This window comes from Linepithema humile, chromosome 1, assembly GCF_040581485.1.
Source record: "Linepithema humile isolate Giens D197 chromosome 1, Lhum_UNIL_v1.0, whole genome shotgun sequence".
Taxonomy (NCBI): domain Eukaryota; kingdom Metazoa; phylum Arthropoda; class Insecta; order Hymenoptera; family Formicidae; genus Linepithema; species Linepithema humile.
Window position 1 is genome coordinate 810339 of NC_090128.1, and position 20317 is coordinate 830655.

General features: G+C 36.5%; 1 protein-coding gene and 1 long non-coding RNA gene across 4 annotated transcripts in view; one reads left to right on the plus strand and one right to left on the minus strand.

Moving 5' to 3' along the window:
* LOC105674357 (uncharacterized) overlaps nt 1–20317 on the minus strand; it is a 290795-nt gene that overhangs the window by 177307 nt on the left and 93171 nt on the right. Inside the window, exons 2-3 of the long non-coding RNA XR_001101091.2 lie at nt 17177–17294; nt 14633–14676 (exon numbers count right to left, since the gene is read on the minus strand). This is a non-coding gene — a long non-coding RNA (uncharacterized lncRNA). The remainder of the gene's footprint in view (nt 1–14632; nt 14677–17176; nt 17295–20317) is intronic.
* CadN (Cadherin-N) overlaps nt 1–20317 on the plus strand; it is a 183921-nt gene that overhangs the window by 147379 nt on the left and 16225 nt on the right. For all 3 annotated transcript variants that reach the window (XM_067348195.1, XM_067348196.1, XM_012370585.2), the window contains one exon: nt 19453–19596. In XM_067348195.1, the coding sequence (XP_067204296.1) occupies nt 19453–19596 (144 nt within the window). The remainder of the gene's footprint in view (nt 1–19452; nt 19597–20317) is intronic.

The following is a 20317-nucleotide window of genomic DNA, read 5'->3' on the forward strand; positions in this document are numbered from 1 at the left end:
ATGCATATGATCGACGCTTTGTACGTGACGTGAAAAATGGATTAAAAAATACCATAAGCGTTATGGAACTAGCCGTGTGTTTGTCAGGTGTATTTTTCGCGAAAATCGTATATAAAATATATTAGTTGATTCAACCGTGCAACGCCGTCAGATGGATACTTTTCTCATAAAGCAATTTCACTAATCCGTTTCAGGTATAAATATATTTGCGATATCTAAAATAATCTGGTGAACGATAATCTGATAAAACATTATTTCCCATATTATATTTGACGAGAATTTCACAAAATATTACGTAAATGCGCGTAAGTGTTTAGTAATTCAGCATTTACGTGAAGACTGTTCTCACCAGAGATTAGCATTAGCCGCATTGATTTTCCATTTCAGATTTGAAACCAGTAATTAAAGTCTAGATTAGAATTTTGCTCGAAATTAACTGGAAATTACTGTTTTACATTCACGCCAGTAACAGTTAGTTCTCTTTGATCTTTCGCGCAAAGCCACTCTGGAATCAAACATTTTACTCCATTTTCGTCGAGGAAAGCGCAACTCCTGATTCGACGAAGATCTATAATTACAACTTCCGATGCGCCCATGCGTCTCGCATGCATCATGCCCTCAAATCGCTTTGGCCCTTGAGCGCATTTGAATCGCCCGTGAATTACCGCATTTAAAGCAATCTATATCTCGCAACCTCGCGTTCCAAAGCAGCGCAAGTCGAGAGATCGCGGGAACTAAGTGCGCGGCCCCGCGTCTGAGATACGACGAACGAACGTCAAGAATTAGCGTGTATATCTCGCAGAAATGAATTAGTCGTGCCGGCAAATAATGTGGACCGCACGCTACCATGGCTTCGGCCCTTCAAAGGCCGGCTTTTGCGGCTTCCGGCCGCTTTTGCGCTTAATTCGGAGGAAATTTGCCGAGGTAAAGTTACGTCGGTTTCTACCAAGTTTACTTTGGCTGTTCTCTCGTCCTTTAATACCTTCGTTTGCGGCAATAACAAACAGTCAACTCTCTAAAGGGTCAGTTTTTTTTTGCCAGCTAATTCCTCGCTGGCAAAAATCGAGACAATAATTCGAGTTATGAACGATTGGAAATTTCTCGACATGAAATTTAATCGCCGCAAACAGGTATTTAATTCCAAATGGATTTTCATATAATTTCAATTCAAAACTTGGCAAATATTTTATATTAAAGAGGAAAGAAATGCAAACAAAAGATGACGACCAATTTCTTGAACTTTAATTGGAGAGATAATAATAATTGCGTGAGAGAAATAATTTTATGGAAATTGGTTTGAAGTTTGAGAGAATCGAAGCTTTTTTTTGTCATCTCGCTCCATGAAGGATCTCATTTATATTTTTACGTTTCAAAGAATAAATCGTATCGGACGTAAAAGTCGTTCCGTTCGTTTGACCGAAGCGGAATTCAACGCGCATGATCTCTGGCAAGTTAATCGCTTTAGCTGAAGAAGAATCGGAAGTGTCTCAGTTAAAAGAGAACGCGAAAGCGCGATCAAGAGGATGAGAGAGAGGGAGAGGGAAAAAAGGCGAGAGGAAGTTCGTAGTAGCTATTCGACGAGAGACGCATTTGTCGCATTAGCTCTAATGGCGAATTGCCATCCGGCCTGTCTGTTCGTCGCGTCTTACCATCCGTCATGTTTATCATCCCTCACGATGGCCAAATGGATTTAGTGCTCTCGCCGCGGTATGGAGGATGCGTTTAATCAAAAGCGACAAGCTAATTGCATCGACGAGTTTCGCAGGCGCAATTGAATTGTCTGATGATACTACGCTAAGCGAAACGCTCTAATAATGGCAAATAAGGTGATCGCAATATACGGACTGGAAACTTGAAAGGGCTCATTAAAGCCATATCAGTAAGCCTATTACCGATATCTGTAACATGGTATCTAGAAAAGTGGGAAATAAATAATTTTATAATTTATGTAATTTTAGATTTTTTTTTTTTTGACAAAATATGTTTTCAATTTTAATATTCATTTCTTTCCTATAATTGTGTTATTTGTATTACTATTTACGGGGAGAAATACAAAACTTCCTTAAGCGACTAATTATAATCTGCTGAACGTTTCTTATTCTAAAGTAGACATTTCGAAGGAAACTAATGTCTAATCAGTCGTATCTGCTATCTCAATCTTTCGCGGTAACCAGATCGACTTGGTGTTCAAAAGGAAAGCCCGATTCGGATTACTTCGTCCATTCTCGCAATAGAAAGCAGTCAGTGCCGCTCTTCATTCTGGATCAATATGTTTTTTCACGGAAAGAACTCTTATCGAGATCTGTTTCTCTCTCTCTCTCTTTCTCTCTCTCATTGAGGATCATAGAGAGATTTCACTAGCAATCCCGTCATTCAATGCGATAACGAACAAGTTCAGCTGATCGGACCATATCGATTTAAGTTTAATTATTGTTTGATATCGGAGTAACGTCGCATGACAGTGCCTCGTTAAAACTCGGCGCAACAAAGTTTGAGCTGTTATTAAATTCAGTATTGAAGAGTTTGCATCTTTGCATTCAAATCCCTATTTTAATTTCTACATCAAATGCATTTCAATGCAGCGATACTGCATTGCGAGAATGGAGGAAGTAATCAGAGATTATAGTAACTTTCATAATTATGAAAAGAGTGTACTATATGTACATGTTTCGCTGATATTAACCTATTAGAATTTGAAAGTTAAAAAATCATAATTTTATTTATAACTTTACTGTATTTGCAGAATTGTAAAAAAATATATTTACAAGCAAATTTAAAAAAGTAGTCATCTGCAAATAAAAAACCCGAGAAAGCTCTTTTAAGATCTGATGAAATATATCTCGGGCTCTTTCTTTAAAAACACACTTAAAAGTCTCATCTAAAGAAACCGTGTCACAAGCAGAGTCGTAAACGTCGCTCTAACTTTCGATGAACGCTTTAATAACTTGAACCGGTTATAAAACACGCGTACTGCGAGGTTATCTCGCGACTGCAAATTACGTTGAAAATTTTAATATTTCGCATTTCATGAAATGCCCCTTAAAAAAAAACCGTAGTAAAGTCGTGTAATATCCGTTCGATCAAGTTCGTAGCGTTTTAACGACCGGTCATTGGTCGTTAAACATCTCGTTACCGAAAGTCGATGAGAATTTAACGATTGGCTGAATTTTGCGCTGTTTCTCTGTAATCTCAATCAACGCGACACTATTTCTATTTCTGCAATTGATAATCAGCAGAACCAAAAATTTGTAATTTGAAAACCTATAAAATTTTCTGCTTGTTACATTATTGTTCAGCGTTAGCTTTTGCCTCAAAAAAAAAAATTGTATCATTTTTTTATAAAGTAAATAAAACTTATATAAGTGTCGTTTTTTGCAAAGAGTAATTGAAGTTTTAACTCGGCTGCTAAAATTTAGCAACCGACTGTAAATTTATTCGCGCTCACTGAAAATTAATTTGTCTCGCTGCTTACGCATCATTTTTCATTTGCATCCGTTTATTATCGCGTAATGTTTCATGTGCACGCATTTTTTCCGAGGTCTTAATCGAAACCAGCAAGTTATCCCATTAATATTCCACGGATTACATTATTCGCGTTGTTAAATTATGCAGCGTGTAGATGAAAGATGAATATTTTCGATTTATATAATCTTATTTAATATTGTCATTGAAGGATGGAATTTCATTGGTATTTAGATAATATAATGTAATATTCCAAATAATTTTGTTCATTTGTAATGCACAACTATAATTTGATTTTGCAGTCCTTTATATTACAAAATAGGCAATTAATAATTTCGTAATAGCGTATTAAATTATCAGATTTAATTACTTTCTATAAAATAAAATTAATTTTTTTCTAAAAAAAATACATATAATTATTTAATAAATAATTTGCATTAAATGTTATCATTATACTTATCATATTCAATTTCTTTCTGATATTTATATGTAAAAGAAATGATTTTTGACTGATCATTTTTCATTTAGAATGAAATGAAGTAGTCAAATTATATTTTTATAAGCAAAGTTAAAAAACTTATCATCTGTAAAGTCTATAAAATAACCTAAGAAAATCCTTTTATGATCTGATGAAAAATATGATCGAGTTTTTAACAAAGATACTTAAAAGTTTCATCTTAAAAAATCGTGTCGCAGGCAGGCAGAGTCGTAAACGTTGTCAAGAGCACATTTTGTCACAGATATTTTATTTCTCAGAACAACAAAAATTTATGGAAAAGAATTATAAAAATATTATACGAATTACAATATTATACAAATTAGAATTAACAAAATTCTATACTAGGAATACTATTGCACAGCGATATATGATAGCATGATATTAAAAAAGTGATATATCACTGTTCTACTATTCTCATTCAGAATTTGGATCATCTTTCATCTTTCAGGGCGAACTCATTCATTCGAGTGAAGGATACCTTTCGCAAGCGACGGGATCAGAATCGTGAAACCTGAAATTTTTACCGAAAGTAATTCTTCACAGTTAAACCTGTAATGCGTGCCACTCAAGCAACGCGAATTTTCTCCGACCTCGGCGTATTCTGCGGGCGTTTGTTATACTTTACAGCAACGAATGCGGCCGAACTTCCCGCCAGGCTAGCCATTCAAGGGAGAATTCGTGGTTTATATTCTTATTCCCACCACGCTCTCTGCAGACTCCGCAGGGATGTCGGGAATTCCTTTTCGTGTGTGAAATAGGAGGCTTTCCGCTTCGTTCTGCGAGGGCGTGGAAGGAGGTCCTTTTAACGAGGACGATAATACGACTTCATCAGCGGTTCTTGCCCTGACGCAGCTGGAATTTCGCACACTTCGGCCGCATTCCACCGGAAAGTTCGCCGTCGTCTTCCCAACCGCAGCGACAGGCGACGACGGCGACGTAGCTGGAAGGAGTTTTCCAAAACTTCTCCTGGCGCACTTTGCAGCCTCATAAGTGCAATTCGCAAATTACAAACAACTAATTTTAATAAATTGGATAGCGGTGAAAAATCTTATATAACTTCGGAATATAAAATACCGGATGAAAAAGTCTTGAAATGGCAGATCGATGCGACGCGAAAAATAAATAGAAATAAAAAAAGATAAATCTTTTTAGGTAGAAAATGGTCTGCGCTTCTTCTTTAAATCATTTATCAAATTAAACTGACTTGGAGGCCGCCGGAGTGGCCAATTCAGCCCTCGCTGAATTGCAACTAATTTTTCATCGCGATCTAAGCGCAACCGTTGTATAAATCAATATATTGGCGCACCTGTGCACGCGTGCCCGGATTTCGCTGTGTCGAAAGAGAATTATTTATAGCGGCAAATGCACGGGGCGATGCGGTGTAGCTCTTTATCGCGAGTATCCAAGTTATCTCGTGCGCGCACGAGAGAAACAGAAATTTTTAATCTCACCGTATTGCGGTTGCTGTATGCGAATTCGACTGATTCGCACTGTCCGTAAAGGAAACGATGCTCGCCACCTCGGGAGAATCGTCGGGGCCGCACACGCGCCCTGACTTCCGAAATTATTTTGGCAGCCTTTCAAGCGCACGCTATGCTCGGAATTGCGGAAGAATCCGCGAACATCCGCCGTGGGATTTTCATTATCAGCGACAAGGAGGGAAAGGAGGGGGACGTCTTGTTCCGAGTAAAGCCTGATTTATAGCGCGCATCCGCGACCTGAACTATCGCACAACGCACGGAGCAGACGGTGCACTAAGCCCACGACCCGTCGAAATTCGCTATAGCTTTTTCTCCAAATTTATTGAGGATTAAAATTGTTAAAAATCCTTAATCATTTTAATCGAAATATCAATAATTCTTGTATTATAAAGCAAAAAATCTTTTCGGTTAATTTTTGTAGAATCTGGATTAAATTGATCTCTTACTTCACTCGGAGATGAAATGCTTGAAAAATACGACGTTCAATTCATATTTCGTTTAGAAAAAAGTTGTATTCGATTATTTGTCTATTTTAATGAAATCTTATCTAGCGTTAAAATTTTTTTATTTGAAATATTTGGAAAAAAGAGATAAGATTTTTGAAACCCCTAATAATTGTTGTACGGATTGCTACCTGTTAACGTCATGTCATGTAGTTTTCATATTACAAATCACGTTTGATATACATCAAAGAGATATTATGGTATATAGGATATTTTACATTGTATTTGGAAACCTCGGAATATTCCAGTGATATTCGCTTTGGACCAACATGCATGCCTGGGGAAACAGGGAGTAATGGGTAGCGAGTACAGTTGCCAACAAGTAACTTCGCTTCCAACGAACAGTCCGCAAATTAGTATAGCATTGTTCGCGCAGTTCCATATTTGCATAAAGAGGAATTTATAATAAACGGTCCGCGCCATGTCGGACAAATTGTCAAAACAAAAGTGGCGCAAAGCTCTACACTTAAAAATCCAATCGTTACACGCATTCATTAATTTCATTTTGTATTTGAAGCAAATATTTTTTCTTTTTTTTTTCAACATAAATATATTCATAATTCTAAATTTCGACAAATTAAGTGCAATGCAGTCACATTTATAAAAATTTTTAATTAAACAATTTTAAAATAATATCATAATTCATTAATTTCTGTTTGACAATTTTGCATTTATGGATATAAAAAAATCGCAATCTTTTATCGGAAACAAAAAAATATTTTCTGATGGAGTATTTAAGGATTACAACTTCAACTTCAATTTAATTAAAATCTTACAGGCATGTTTCACATCGGTCTAGAAATAATCCGGCCTTCAGGAGCCACGTAATCACTGTGACGAACGTTAACGGCGAGATGAAGGTAGATAAAATTCTGCAATTTATCACGGTCGATGAATGAATTCTAAAGGTATCGCGGGAGCTGATTATCCGCTTCATTATATTACACCCCGTAAACTACCGAGCCGCGCGCTGTGTACGCGATTGTAATTTCGTGAAAAGTGATTATCTTCCATATAATTATCTCGCGCAAATGCCGTGAGAAACGGTGCATATCACGCTTATATCGCGGCGCGTGGCAGCCTGCGCAATTAAACAATGCACGGACGAGCAGTAATAAAACGCAAGCAGCATTTGCCGTGATCTTCATGTTCTAATTCGTTCTTCATTCCGTACAAATTATTCGTCCCGGAACAAAAATATCAATTGTATTCGTTCAATCAATTGTATTTAGAACGAGACAAACAAGATACACAATGCCGGAGGAAAATATCGATAAAGCGCACTATTCACAATAAAATTTCATATCTGCAAAAAAAAGTTGCATTGTTTTTCTTCTGTTTTACACGTTTATTTTTATTTATAGTAAATTTTGATATACCGCAAACTGAAATAAACAATAATGAAAACAAGATGCTTATACTTTTGAACTTTGAAGAATATATACAAATATAAATTACAAAATTTTAATAGAAAAGCAAACTTTTTTCGTCAGAGGTTTAATTCACAACTTATTATAACGCAAGATTGCCTCTCAAGTTTTATGTGGCGTCTACAAAAGCATTCAATATTTATCAAAGTCAGTGCGGGCAATTTAACAGGGTTGAAAAATGTATGGTGTTACGTAGTATTTCCTTGCGGCATCAGTGCTTTGCGATTTTTCCGGTTATGTTACTAGTTACCGCTCATGAATAAATCTGGTTACTCCTTTCTTATTATTCTAATGAAAACGCGGGACTTTAGCCCAGAAATTCGCGTTCATACTGAATAAATCCGATGTCGAGTGGGTCGTTGAAATTTTTACGTTGAGCGTAAAGCTTCTGGCGAATCGGTCCCCGGAGTGTCTACAGCACGCAAGATAATTTTTTTACTTTAGTCTTGTCTTTCGGCGACGACGAAAGGATCACAGATATAAAAAAAAATTCTATGCAGACGCCGGAGATTACGGCACTTTTCCTCAAAATATTATTGTCGCCATTTGGAAGCGTAGCAGCTTCTTTTCTTTCACGCTCGACGCGCAAATTTCTTTGTCTATTGAGTATCTCGAGCGACGACGACATAATATCCCATCTAGAAAATTCCACCAGAGGTTATACGCCACTTCCTGACTTGTTCTTCCATATTTGAATATTTTTCACTGCAGCCGAGAAAGGATACCCTCCCACTTTTTCGTCGCCATCGTTGCGCGAAAATAACTGCTCAAGTGAGATATTCTAAAGAGAAATGTTTTGAGTTGCAAATAGCTGCATGAAAGTCCGATATCGGAATGTAAATATCAATATTGGAGCTAATATTGGTAAATATTAACGGAGCAGATAGCATATAGCATCAGCTGTAAACTGCAGCCGTGTCAATAACCAATGACGGATCTCGATACAAATTTAAAGTTTAAATTTTTCAACTTTCTATTTAATCAAAGCCGTAATTCATAATATATATCTATTAATTAATAATATATATCTGAATAACTACGTTTCGGATTTAACATTTCAACAAGAAAATTCACTTATCTCTGTAGAGAAAATATTTCTCATCTATTCTTATTTTTCAAGTCTAATTGATAAAATGCTTGAAATTTTTAATATTAAATAGCTTTATAATTACATATTCCAGTAAAATGTAAAGAAATCAGGTTAGACAACTAGATATTTTGTATATAATCCTGAATTTTTGTTATTACTTTAAATTGTTTTTATGCTTGGTAAATTTTATCGCGTTCCGTGTACGTGAGGTAACTGAGATATTGACGTGAAACATGGCGCGCTAGGAAAGAATTAATGATTCGTAGGAAATTTAGTTTGTCCGCCTCTCTTTACCGTCCCGCAAATTTTCAGTTCGATACAAACATTTCTTTGTGCGAAGCGGAAACATTTTCTCGACTTTGTGCGCTTCCGATCGTGGATCAACGTCACCCGTTACATCGTATCGTTTGGCAACATTATTCTACTTTGACCCACAAAGAAAGTTTCCCTTCGAGAGAGCGGCGTCGATAAATCCTTACGCATACAAAACCCGGCAAAGTTGCTCGAATATACGGGTACGTAGAGTATCTTCGTTGATAAACACGTGGACAAGAACAACGATACACGTTTCACAACGTAATGCTTCTACCATTTTGTATATCAAATAACAAAAGGTGATCAAAGTGATTTCGCAGAGAAAAGATTGATTCTCTGCGGATTGATGAAACTGACAGACTGAAGAGATTGAAAGAATCAATAATTAAAAGAAAATTTGTTGCATCTTAATAATAATAAAATTATTTATAAAGTTCAATTTGCGGGAGTAAATTATATAATTTTTTATGCGTTTGCTTTTTTCAATTTTAATGTCGACTAAATGTTTTATAGCGACTGAAAAAGGGGTTCCAATGATTTCACTCAATTTATAAATATACCGCCGTTTATTTTCATGTACACTTCGTACACAGACTAAGATATTTTATTGTATCTCGTCTGATACAGCCGCGTAGTTACTACTTACTGTCTGTTCTTACTTAGCAGTAACTACTTCGAGCGATTAAATAAATTCCTATTAAGTTGCTACTTTCAACTAAATTTCTCTGTTTGTTGCTATATCCTACTACTAGTAGCGATTGCAATAATTCTAGAAAATGGTTCAGAAGAGAAAGAAACGTTCACTTAAGCAGCTTTAGCGCGACATATAGCTTCGAAAAGTCGACAAGCTCCGAAAATACTGAAAGAAACAAGAAAATAATCTGCGGGATTCACGAACGATTTTGTGGCCGCGACATTCGGCATTTCAACGTCGACTGACTTCGCTGTTGAAATAATCCTAACCGCGCGCGGGTTTAACATTTGCCGATAAGCAAAATATATCGCCCCGGCCGCAGCGTTTGACGTCGCCCGGCACGAGATATATGGCTTTCACTAACACCCCGAGAGTTACCAAAGTCGACGTAAATTTCGCGCGCTGCCGTCTCTCCGCGTTCTCCCGACCGCTCTCTCCGTCGCAACCGAAGAAAAATATCGAATATTTTCAACGGAAGCGCAGCAGCGTCCATCGCGCAAGAACGGGCGAGGAATTTCGGAATCCGGCGTCGAGGCTGTAAATCTCTTTCTCGTCGCCGCGACGACGACGACGACGACGACGATCGAGACGGCCCGTTCTACTGCTCGTTTGAAATTCCGCATCGCTCGCGTTTAAAAGTTCGTCGAGCGCAGAAACCGCGACACGCTCGTCAATTTTCAAAGCTTTTTACGACCGCCCATTACACGTGCCTGTCGTGCGACAACTGTACACGTAATCTTTTAACCATTTCATTGCAAAAATCTTTTCCATTTATTTTTTACACTATCATCAGCGTTTATATGTGTGTCGGTTATAAAAACTTTATTGTACGATTTAGAATTTTTTATATCAAACGATTTATATCGTACACGCGCGCGTTTCTAACAATAATCAAACAAAATTATTATTCCTAAATATTGAACAATTTTTTTCACGTTTAACCATCATACATTTTAATCGAAACAAATCAAGTCTCAATTTGTTAGAGTTCATCTAAATCACGGGCAGCGCGCCGCGTACAATTTATCTATTATCCGTAGAAAAAAATTAATCCCAGAAAAATTTACGGCCGCAAAGAGAGATACAGAGATGCCGTAGCCAGCCGGCGTGTACGCACATCGTTTTCACGATTTATATCCTAAGGAGCAAAGCGACGAGGAATAATGGCGCGGTGATGCAGCCCGCGCAGACTGACAAGTGAAATACGGAACAGATCCGAGCGTTTTGTTCAAGTTGCACGGGCGGAGGAAGGACGGCCGGGCGAATTATGGGCGACGTTGTGTCGGCGCGCTCTCCACGGGGGATCCGATTCCGCTTTCCATCTCTCCTCTCCCTCCCCTTTCTGTGTACGTCTCACCCTGTCTCTCTCTCTTTCGAGAGAGGATATCGCCGCGACGTGCCGATGCGATACCACGCGGGAATCTGGGCGAATTCCAGGCGCGCGTGTATAACAGGGACACGCGATAGCGCCCGGCGTGCGATAAAGTTCGGCGCCACCTTTCGTTAGCGTGCACATTGTAACGCGTCGTAGCGCAACACCATTTTTCCGCGACGAGATATATCGTACGCATATTTATCTTGTCCGAGATTTATTCCATGGTCGAAGCGTGCGAGGATGGGGAGAGGAATAATTAAGTCGGGCGCGCTTTTTCGTCGTACTATTTAACCACGCGAACGACGGGACCCCGCCACCTCTAAGGCCGACCATATGCTACATCCTTTTTACGCAGGTTGTTACACGGGATGTACAATAGAAATTTGTGCGCGTCGTGTTTAATCGAGGACGAAAGAATCTTGTAAATTAGAGACTTCACAGCGTTCGCGCGTATCGCGTCCTTTTTCACGACAATATTTTGATTAAATCTGATAATTGGTAAATTGAGTGCGAATGTATCGCGTTGCTGTGATAACAACCCCATTTAATAGCGGGCTTTTGCACAAATTTATCTAAACGCACGGTTAAACTGCAAATATACACAACTCTGATTCATTTATCACAGAATCAAGGAACTATCTAAAATCGTGTCGTATAAATTTATCGTATCATTATTATGTGACAATATTCTATGATGAATGATCTTTCACTCTTTGATAACGAGCAAAATTGAAGCAAAATGAAAATTAAACAAGGAGAAGTTTTTTTTTCTATATTGATTCGTTTGGATAAAATTGAAAAACAGAAACGTGACACTCTATAAACTGTCAAAATATTGATAAATAGGCAGAGAAAGAGTTATCTTTTGAAGGAAAAGTAGAAGAAGATAAAGATATAAGTACAAACTAGATATGAAAAAGATATAAATACAAAGAGAAGTAATATATAGCCGCCCTAGAATTATATTATCCGCGATGGAGTTCTCCGTGGAGAACTCGTTCATCGTTTGTCGCGGGGAACAGAATTCTTGTCTGTCCGCCTTTCAATCCGCCAATCCTCACGGAGGAAGGAAACGGTACCAAGATGGCTGAAGTGCCGGCGGATTACCCCATTCCGATAGGTCGATTTTTCACGAGGACATGACGAAAGAGGGATGTCGGATGACGTTGCGGTGAATCCCGGTGAATCAATCTCTGTCTCGTTACAAGCGCTCTTCTGTCGGCTTCATGAAGTCGTACATTCGCCTTCGATATTTTGTCAGAATCGATCGTTCACCTCCGAGCCCGAACAGTCGGGAAGGATTAATAACTACGTGTGTTGCGCACGTAACGTTGGAGGACTAATTAATCGCCTGTCGGCTTTTACACGAGCAGATAGGGATCGAGATATTAATAACGGCGTAAGAGGATAGAATTGTTGTCTATATTCTCGATTGCGAAAGTTATCCGGTAATCCGACGCTTCTAATCACGTCAATATCGCTAATTGTTGCAAATGATTATATGAAATTTGAGGAGGCAACAAAATTTTGAATCATAGAATTGAATATATGACTGCTCATTCGCTGGCGCTCATTGCTCTTCCAAGTGCAGTTACGACACTGCGATAATCCTCTCGCGAGATTACGAGTGCTCGCCGCGCAAACTTTGAATTCTGAAAATTAGCAACGAAATGCGTTACACGCCAATGTAATCGACTCTAACTTCAACTATTAAACTTTGCGCAAATGGTCACGTAAATTGCAGTAACAGTTGCTTTATCGGTAATTGGACAGCAGCTTCATTGATTACGCTCGTTTCCAGATTAGCTATCTGTCCGCCGTGCGCCTTTATTAACTTTAATAAATGTAACTATATATCCGTGAAAAACCGCGTACGCGGCACTGGCTATTACGCGAATTGTCCGTAACGCGGTTACGTCGACGATGAAATGGCAACATATCCCAATTACGATAACGAGTGCAACGAAGTTGTGAGCCGATTTTTTTCTATCGCCGAACCGCGATGATATAAACTTTGCGCGAGAGTTGATCATCCAGATAATTAATTTGCATGCGCGTGCTATCGCCATAAATTTGCGGCGGGATTTCGCGGCGGTATTTCCCGGCTATATGTACGCCGTAATTTGTGTTAATCGATTAATTGGCCAGTTTCCAAGCCCTGTCCCTCTGATAGTATTTTACGGATTGTCGAGCGGTGAAGCATGATCGCTCAAAAGGACTCAAGTAAAAAATCTCCTCTTGGGCATTCCATAAAAAAGAAAAAATATATTCACAGCGGTAAGCTTTCGGCGGACCGGACCATGCAATTAAAGAGAAAATTGAATTAATGAGGATTAGCGCTAATCGACGTTGCAAACGTTGCAACGTTCCTCCGAGTTTCAATAATCGCTCAAGCGTGATTGAATTAAACACAATTAGAGTGCAGCATTAGAAGGGTTTAAATGTTGATTCTTTGAGAGGATTAATGCATAAAGTTAAGTTGATTTTAATGCAAACTCGCTGCATGGTCAATGCTTCTATTTGTCACATTATGCATATTTTTAAAACAATTTCGTAATATAAAAACAGACATATCTACTTAAAATATAAGAAATATACATTCTTTAGTCTAAATCTGAAGTATTATATTTTTTGTTAGTAACTTTATTATTTTAAAGCTCAGTTTTTCAAATAATACTTTTTTTCTATATAAAAAATCAGAAAAAACATTGAAAAATTTCAACTTTAACTTAAATACCAATATATACATATATATAAATTAATTCAGTGAAATAAAATGATAACTTCTTATTTGATAAATACTATCATAAAATTCAAGCAAGTAGTAACTATCAATGACATCGTTGGCAAACAGTTTACATTCGCCATGAATAAAGTTACAATCTCTGATTATTCAAATCTGATAACAAGCGTGGCTAAGAAAATTTCGAAATTAATTCAAGATTCCGAGTTGCAATACTAACTGACGTCACTACAATCCCTCAATTTAGCAACGTGTAACTTCCGGCTGCTAGGTGACCCTCGAGGGTCGCCTTAACGTTAACGAGTCGCCTTCCACTGCGGGATCAAGAGTGGCGAAAGGCCTCGAGGGTGCTCGTATTTTAGGAACCAATCGAGTGTTGCAGGGTGCGGCTAAGAAGCGAATGCTCTCTCGGCGCCGCTGAAGCGACGCTCGGTGCATCGGGTGGCTCGCGGAGGGAGATGAGGGATGGAAGAGAGGGGTGGGGGCTTCATCGATTTCTTACCCCGTGGCCCAGTAACGCGTTTCGTGGGACCGTCGTGTGCCATCATTGGGTGTAGCTTCCCCTGGCGAAAGGATCTTGATGCATCCCGCAAGATGCACCGAGCCCGAGAAAATCGCCAATCATGCCCTCGACTGTTCGCATCGACTTTTTATCGCAATAGTGCTCATCCGTCTCGTTACGCATAATATTATTCCACGTTTACGCGTAAAAAACTTAAATTGTTTATAACCATTTAAGTGAAAATTACACTTTTCTATTTTCTAAATTATTAAGAATATATGTGAAATATTTCCTGCGTTTTTTTTTATTTATGCTTATAAATATCTGAAAAATTTATCAAATATTCTTTTCTTCGCCTTGCCTTCACTTTACATAACATTTAGACTTGAAAGAATGTAGCAAACATAAGCTACCAATTTAATTTCCTTCTTTGATCTGTTGTAAGGTATCTTATACGTACATCTTGTACACATATCTAATTTATATTTCACAGATATTTTAAGAAAAAAATTAAGAAAAAATTTTTATTGTTACTCACGAGTGCATGATGCGCAGCAGCGGAGTTGTCGCACTTGTGTTCATCTGTAAAATATAAAATATATGCAAATAATTAATATTTTATAAATATAAAATTTAATACAAAAAAATTTAATTTTTAGATAAATGATCACAATTATGACACTAATAATATTTAATATTTACAAAATGTTAAATATTGTAAACATTATGTTAATTATTCTGCAGGAAATAACAGCAAGTAACAAATAGCAAGTATTATAAATAAGAAATTACCGTATAGTTGCTCCGCCGGCGCCTGATGCCCCCTGGGCCTCCTCCTCCTCTCAGTGGTCCATCGATCACTTACGCACTCGCTAAGTTAATTCACGCGACACGATACTTCCGACTCGACACTCGTTCACGAAGGCACGATCAATTGTTTAATTATCCGAATAAATCAATCGCGCGATACCTGATAATCTCTAATTGTGAAAAATCATCGCGTTTAGCGTTTTGTCGAACTAATCGCGACCGTGTTTCGGAAGATAATACGACACACTGGTGAGTTACGCGCTTCGATATTCTTACGGCGGTAACAGCAAGTCAAGATCATAAACAACTCAGCGACGCGCTATTCGTGGAAAAAATGTAAACATCGCGTGGTATTTGCCAATTCGTCTCTATCGTGAAATACTTAGCATGAAATTCTTTCGTGCGTAATATTCTATTCTTTAAATTTTAAATTAGTTATTGATAAATGATTAATATATCACGACTCTCCATCGCTTGAATCAGCCGATCTTATCACTTTTCGTATTACTTCAACGCGAAAATGTTAGACAAATTATTTAAATCATGAAAAATTCAGTGTTACGCGAAATACATTACAATAGATAAAATAGAATTTTATTTATAACCAAGAACTGTTAAAGAAACGATTACTACGATGAAATAATAATTTATAATTTTTAACGCCGATTGCTTTGATTTCTATTTTAAATAAATAAACTGTACGATATTTTGATAAATAACCGACAAGTTATTAGTCGCAGAAATTAATAAATTAAAAAAGTTGGTAATTATAATAATTATTAATGATAATAAATGGAATCCATGTACGGAATAATTGCGTTTGACGTGTCTTTTATTACGTCGCAAATGCGTTTCGAGAATAAAATACGATGAAATTCGACATACTATTTTGAACAAATTGTAGTAAAACATATTTATTATAAGAATTTTTTAAATAAAAATTAAAAAATTTATTATTATCTTAATTATCTTAATTACTTAAGTATTAATATACAATTGTATATTAATCAATATCTATTTATATATTCATACATGGAACGTATTCCTAATTTCTAATTTATGGATATAGTACAAACATGTATAAAACGATAGCGTGGTTTGTCATATATAAAATAATTAAACATGTCATATAATTCTGAAATGACACATTATTGTTATATAATAACATCAAATGCCATCAATACACATGAATAAATTCGAACGTCCATTAGCGATGAGCTTTTTATTGGTAAATAATTCATTAAGTACACATCGATGTACTTAGAATTATATATTTTTGTTGTCGCACAGATCTTTCCATTAACAAAATTATTATTATTATTTTAAATTAAACATTTTATTTTATAATTCAATATATTAAATCAAACATAATTCCAATTAACGAATTTATAATATATAAAAGAATTAATAAAAGATATTTAGAATTCATATTACATGTAATTATTTTCTAATCATTTTTTAATATTACTTTTATTAAAAAAAAAATATACTAAACACTAAATTTGATGCTTAGACTATTATTTATAATTTAAGAACTTTAAACCAAATGAAAACAAAGATATAGCAATTTAAATAAAACTGGAAACTTTTGAAGAATAAGAACAATTATGTGCATACGTTTAATTTCAGATTGTGCAGCATATAACTTTTTTAAACAAGATAAATTCCCAAATAAGTTGGACTCGTGTAAGATGCGCAATCTATCTCGATTATGGTAATCTAGTATCCCATTACCCCACGGAGTACGATTCGCTCGATGCTGCGAAACGCAAACGTATCGTGCAACGTGTAAAGCTGATGCAATCTATTAAAAGGAAAACTGACGTTCCCGTTAACAATGATGTACAACCCAAGCCATAACATTTACGATAAGCACAATGATGAATTATCATTACGTAAATTTCACCCATCACAATCCTCTACATATACATACGTTCGCGCGATGTATATGCACGCGCATCCGCCACGCTACTTTATCCCGGTTACGTCGGAAGCTGCGAGCTTACGAATCAATCATGCTTCCCTGCCATTATCATGCAATCTTCATGAAAATGAGCCAGAAGTTGTTAATTACGACTCACGATAAATTTCTTGTAACAGTGACAGTTTAATAACGATCGTACGAAGCTTAACAGCATTCCGTGTAACAAATTTTCCCGCATCAGTTTGGTTTATGCAGTCGCGTAATTATGACGCGATTCTGTTTTGCGATATAACGTACCGAGACATTAAATAACTTTACAACAAATTAAATAAGAAAATTTTTACTTACAACAAAAATTAATTCCTCGTTGATTTTTGCTCTTAACGAATTTGTTACATCTGCCGCTGAAAACACGGCGAAACACAGGCTCGTCATGTGCCGATAATTGCGAATTAAAATGTTCCACCTGCAAGATAACAGAGAACTTAATTTGTATTAAGAATATAATCGTGGTGAGAAATCCCCCCCCCCCCGGGTATAATTAGCTCTTAATTAAATTAATTAAATAATTAAATTAAACGAGGCTCATATACTCGCGACGTTAAGGCTCACACGTGATCCTCATTTCTAAACTATCACACTTTGCGAGAGTGAGAGAGGAAGAGACCCATGCACCCGGGATTAACTTAATCAACCGAGTATTTGTCGAGCAAAGGAAACGAGCCGGAGCTCAAGTAGGATGCGAAATCCTTGGCGGAACACTTAGAGAGCAAATTGGCCGCCGCGCAATATCACAGCCTGCTTGGCGTCGAATGGACGCAGAAATACATTTTAATGGGTTTGCCGTTAATGCGATATGTGTTACGTTTCGCTACATAAGGGCGTGTGATTTCGCTAAATAAATATATGAGCAATTTGCGCTGCGTGCTTTTAAACGCTGCTGCAAGCTGCGACAATAAACGGCGAGGCGCGCGAACGCGCATCGGCCAAATATAAGCCATGGCTTTCATCGATGTAATTCGACGATTAATTAAAACAAATTCGTCGCACGCAAATCGTATTATACGGGCGTCACCTGAACTTTTAATAACGGAGACAATATGATTAATCGTATGTTTAAATCACTTTATAATAGAGCGCGGAGTATCGTCAAACCAATAAAATGACAAACATTACCGTGCATTATGTCCGCGGATTATGCAAAATTTATGCGGAATTTATCGATGTTTACCGCTCTTCTTGCCGTCATAAAATGCGGTTAAGAGCTTAATGTACCGATCTGGAAAAAGCTTCCGCAATTATACATTTTTCTTTTAACGCGCAACCCAGTTCCATCAATAAATGTCTACTTCTGGAATGAAGTGCCGTTATCTGAAACTACTTAACCTTTTTTGCCTTTGGCGACCGGTAATTGCCCATCTTAAATTTCCGTAGCCGGGCGAAAAAATGATTAACGGTCCGGAATTCTTTATCATCTAAGTTCCGTACTTTAGTGCAAAGTACATTAAGACCAAACCGCAAGAATGTATATACATATAACGCATGGGATGAAGTTAAGAAGACGAGCTTTGATCCAAAGATTATCCTTTATATCGTTTAAAGAAGTGAGATACTTCTTTTTTTATTACTTTCTATAATATTTTCATCAACAGTCAATTAATCATGTATCCATTTTTATTCAAAATTCAATTATATCTACTATAAACGCTAAAATCAAGATATCTGCCAAGTAAAAAGTGTTAATTTATTTACGAAATATTTTATATACCTGAGCAATTATAGTTTTTCACAAAATTGCGAAGAAAGCTTTGATCAGAGTTTCTTTTCATTAAACGTGTCACATTAGACAGAATTTGATTACACATTATAAGAATCTTCGCCGAGTCGAAATTTTAATACATAATTGATTATGTTCACCACTCGCTCCGCGAGTTTCTTGAGAGCGGCAACGCTTTCCCGAATGGATATAGAATATTACTGAGATTCTATCTGGAATTCAAAAATATGACTAACACCGCTGTTGGAATTTTGCATTTGCGCTGAATATTGCAAAGGAAGACACTCCGAGCTATTTTTATTGCATTTGTCATGTAAAGCATATCGGAGAGAGAGAGAGAGAGTATCGCTCCCTCGAGAATATATTCAAAATGTATATACTTGAAGAATTTATGTAGCATTTATAATAGTTTGACATCTCTTTTCAAAAGACTGCTTATGCAAATACAACATGTTTTTATCATTATTCGTGCATCATGAAAATCATTCTGACACTCGCTAAAGTGCCAACACATGTGCAAACATGTATATATTTCAATATAAATGTTTCATGTTTAACTCATTTAATTTTATGAAAATTTGCAAATTAATATTGTTTAAAAAATTCATAGCAATTAGTGCGATATTTATTCTTAGGATTTTTCTTGCAAAATAAACATTGTTTGTAGATGAAAAAAGATTAAAAAAAGAATATATAATAAACACCACCTTGTTTTTAATGTCAAATAAAATTAATCTTCAGCGAAACTGCATTTAATTTTATGAAATTTGCTTCAAATGCCCGTAATTTAATTTGCATGTCGAAAAACTCTGATTTAACGATAGAAATTTCCTTTGACGTGTTACAGTAACGAAATTCATTCGCATCGGCATCGCCGACAAGAACGATAATCCTCCATACTTCGACAAGGGCCTCTACGAGGCAGAGGTAGACGAAAATGAGGACATTCAGCACACGGTGCTCACCGTCACCGCCAAAGATCACGACGAGTGTAAGTATTTATCTATTTCGCATAATAATATTATTAATTGTCATATAATTTTAATTTTTTTGCACTTTTTTTTTGCTAATATTCAGGCAAAATTAAATTTGCGATCCGCATACATTTTAGATAGATTTTTGAAATTATAAACTGTAACAGCGCCAAATATGTCTATATGTATTTTATTTATATTTAAGCGGTAAGTTGTAAATATACATAATTAATTGAAAACATGCACATGTAAATGTGCAAAGCAATTAGCTCTCCAAACTGTAGTTTCATTTGTCGTGAAATAGCTAGTACAACATGATGAGATAGAAGTTCTCACGATACAATTGCAAACGTCAGTTCTGACTATCGTATTTTACATACGAAAAAGTTTGGCATTTCGGGAAATGCATATCACTCCGTTTCGAAAATTTAAATTATTTCGGAAATTTAAATTATTCCATTTTACGGTCAAAAATTGATAATTATATTTGTATTATGGAAATGTCTGCTTTACGATAAATGCATTTAAACGCGGTAATAAAACGTGCATTGTGTACGGAGAATTTGCAATATGCTCCGCACGTAAATTAAATAAAACCTCTTTGCATTTAATCTGTTTCGATATTTGAGCTTTCTGAGTAATGAAATTAAACATGTCATTATGCTATTGTTCACGGTTTTAAAATTTGAAAACGTTTAATTTACGACTTAACAAATAGATATTGATGGTCGCGTGAAA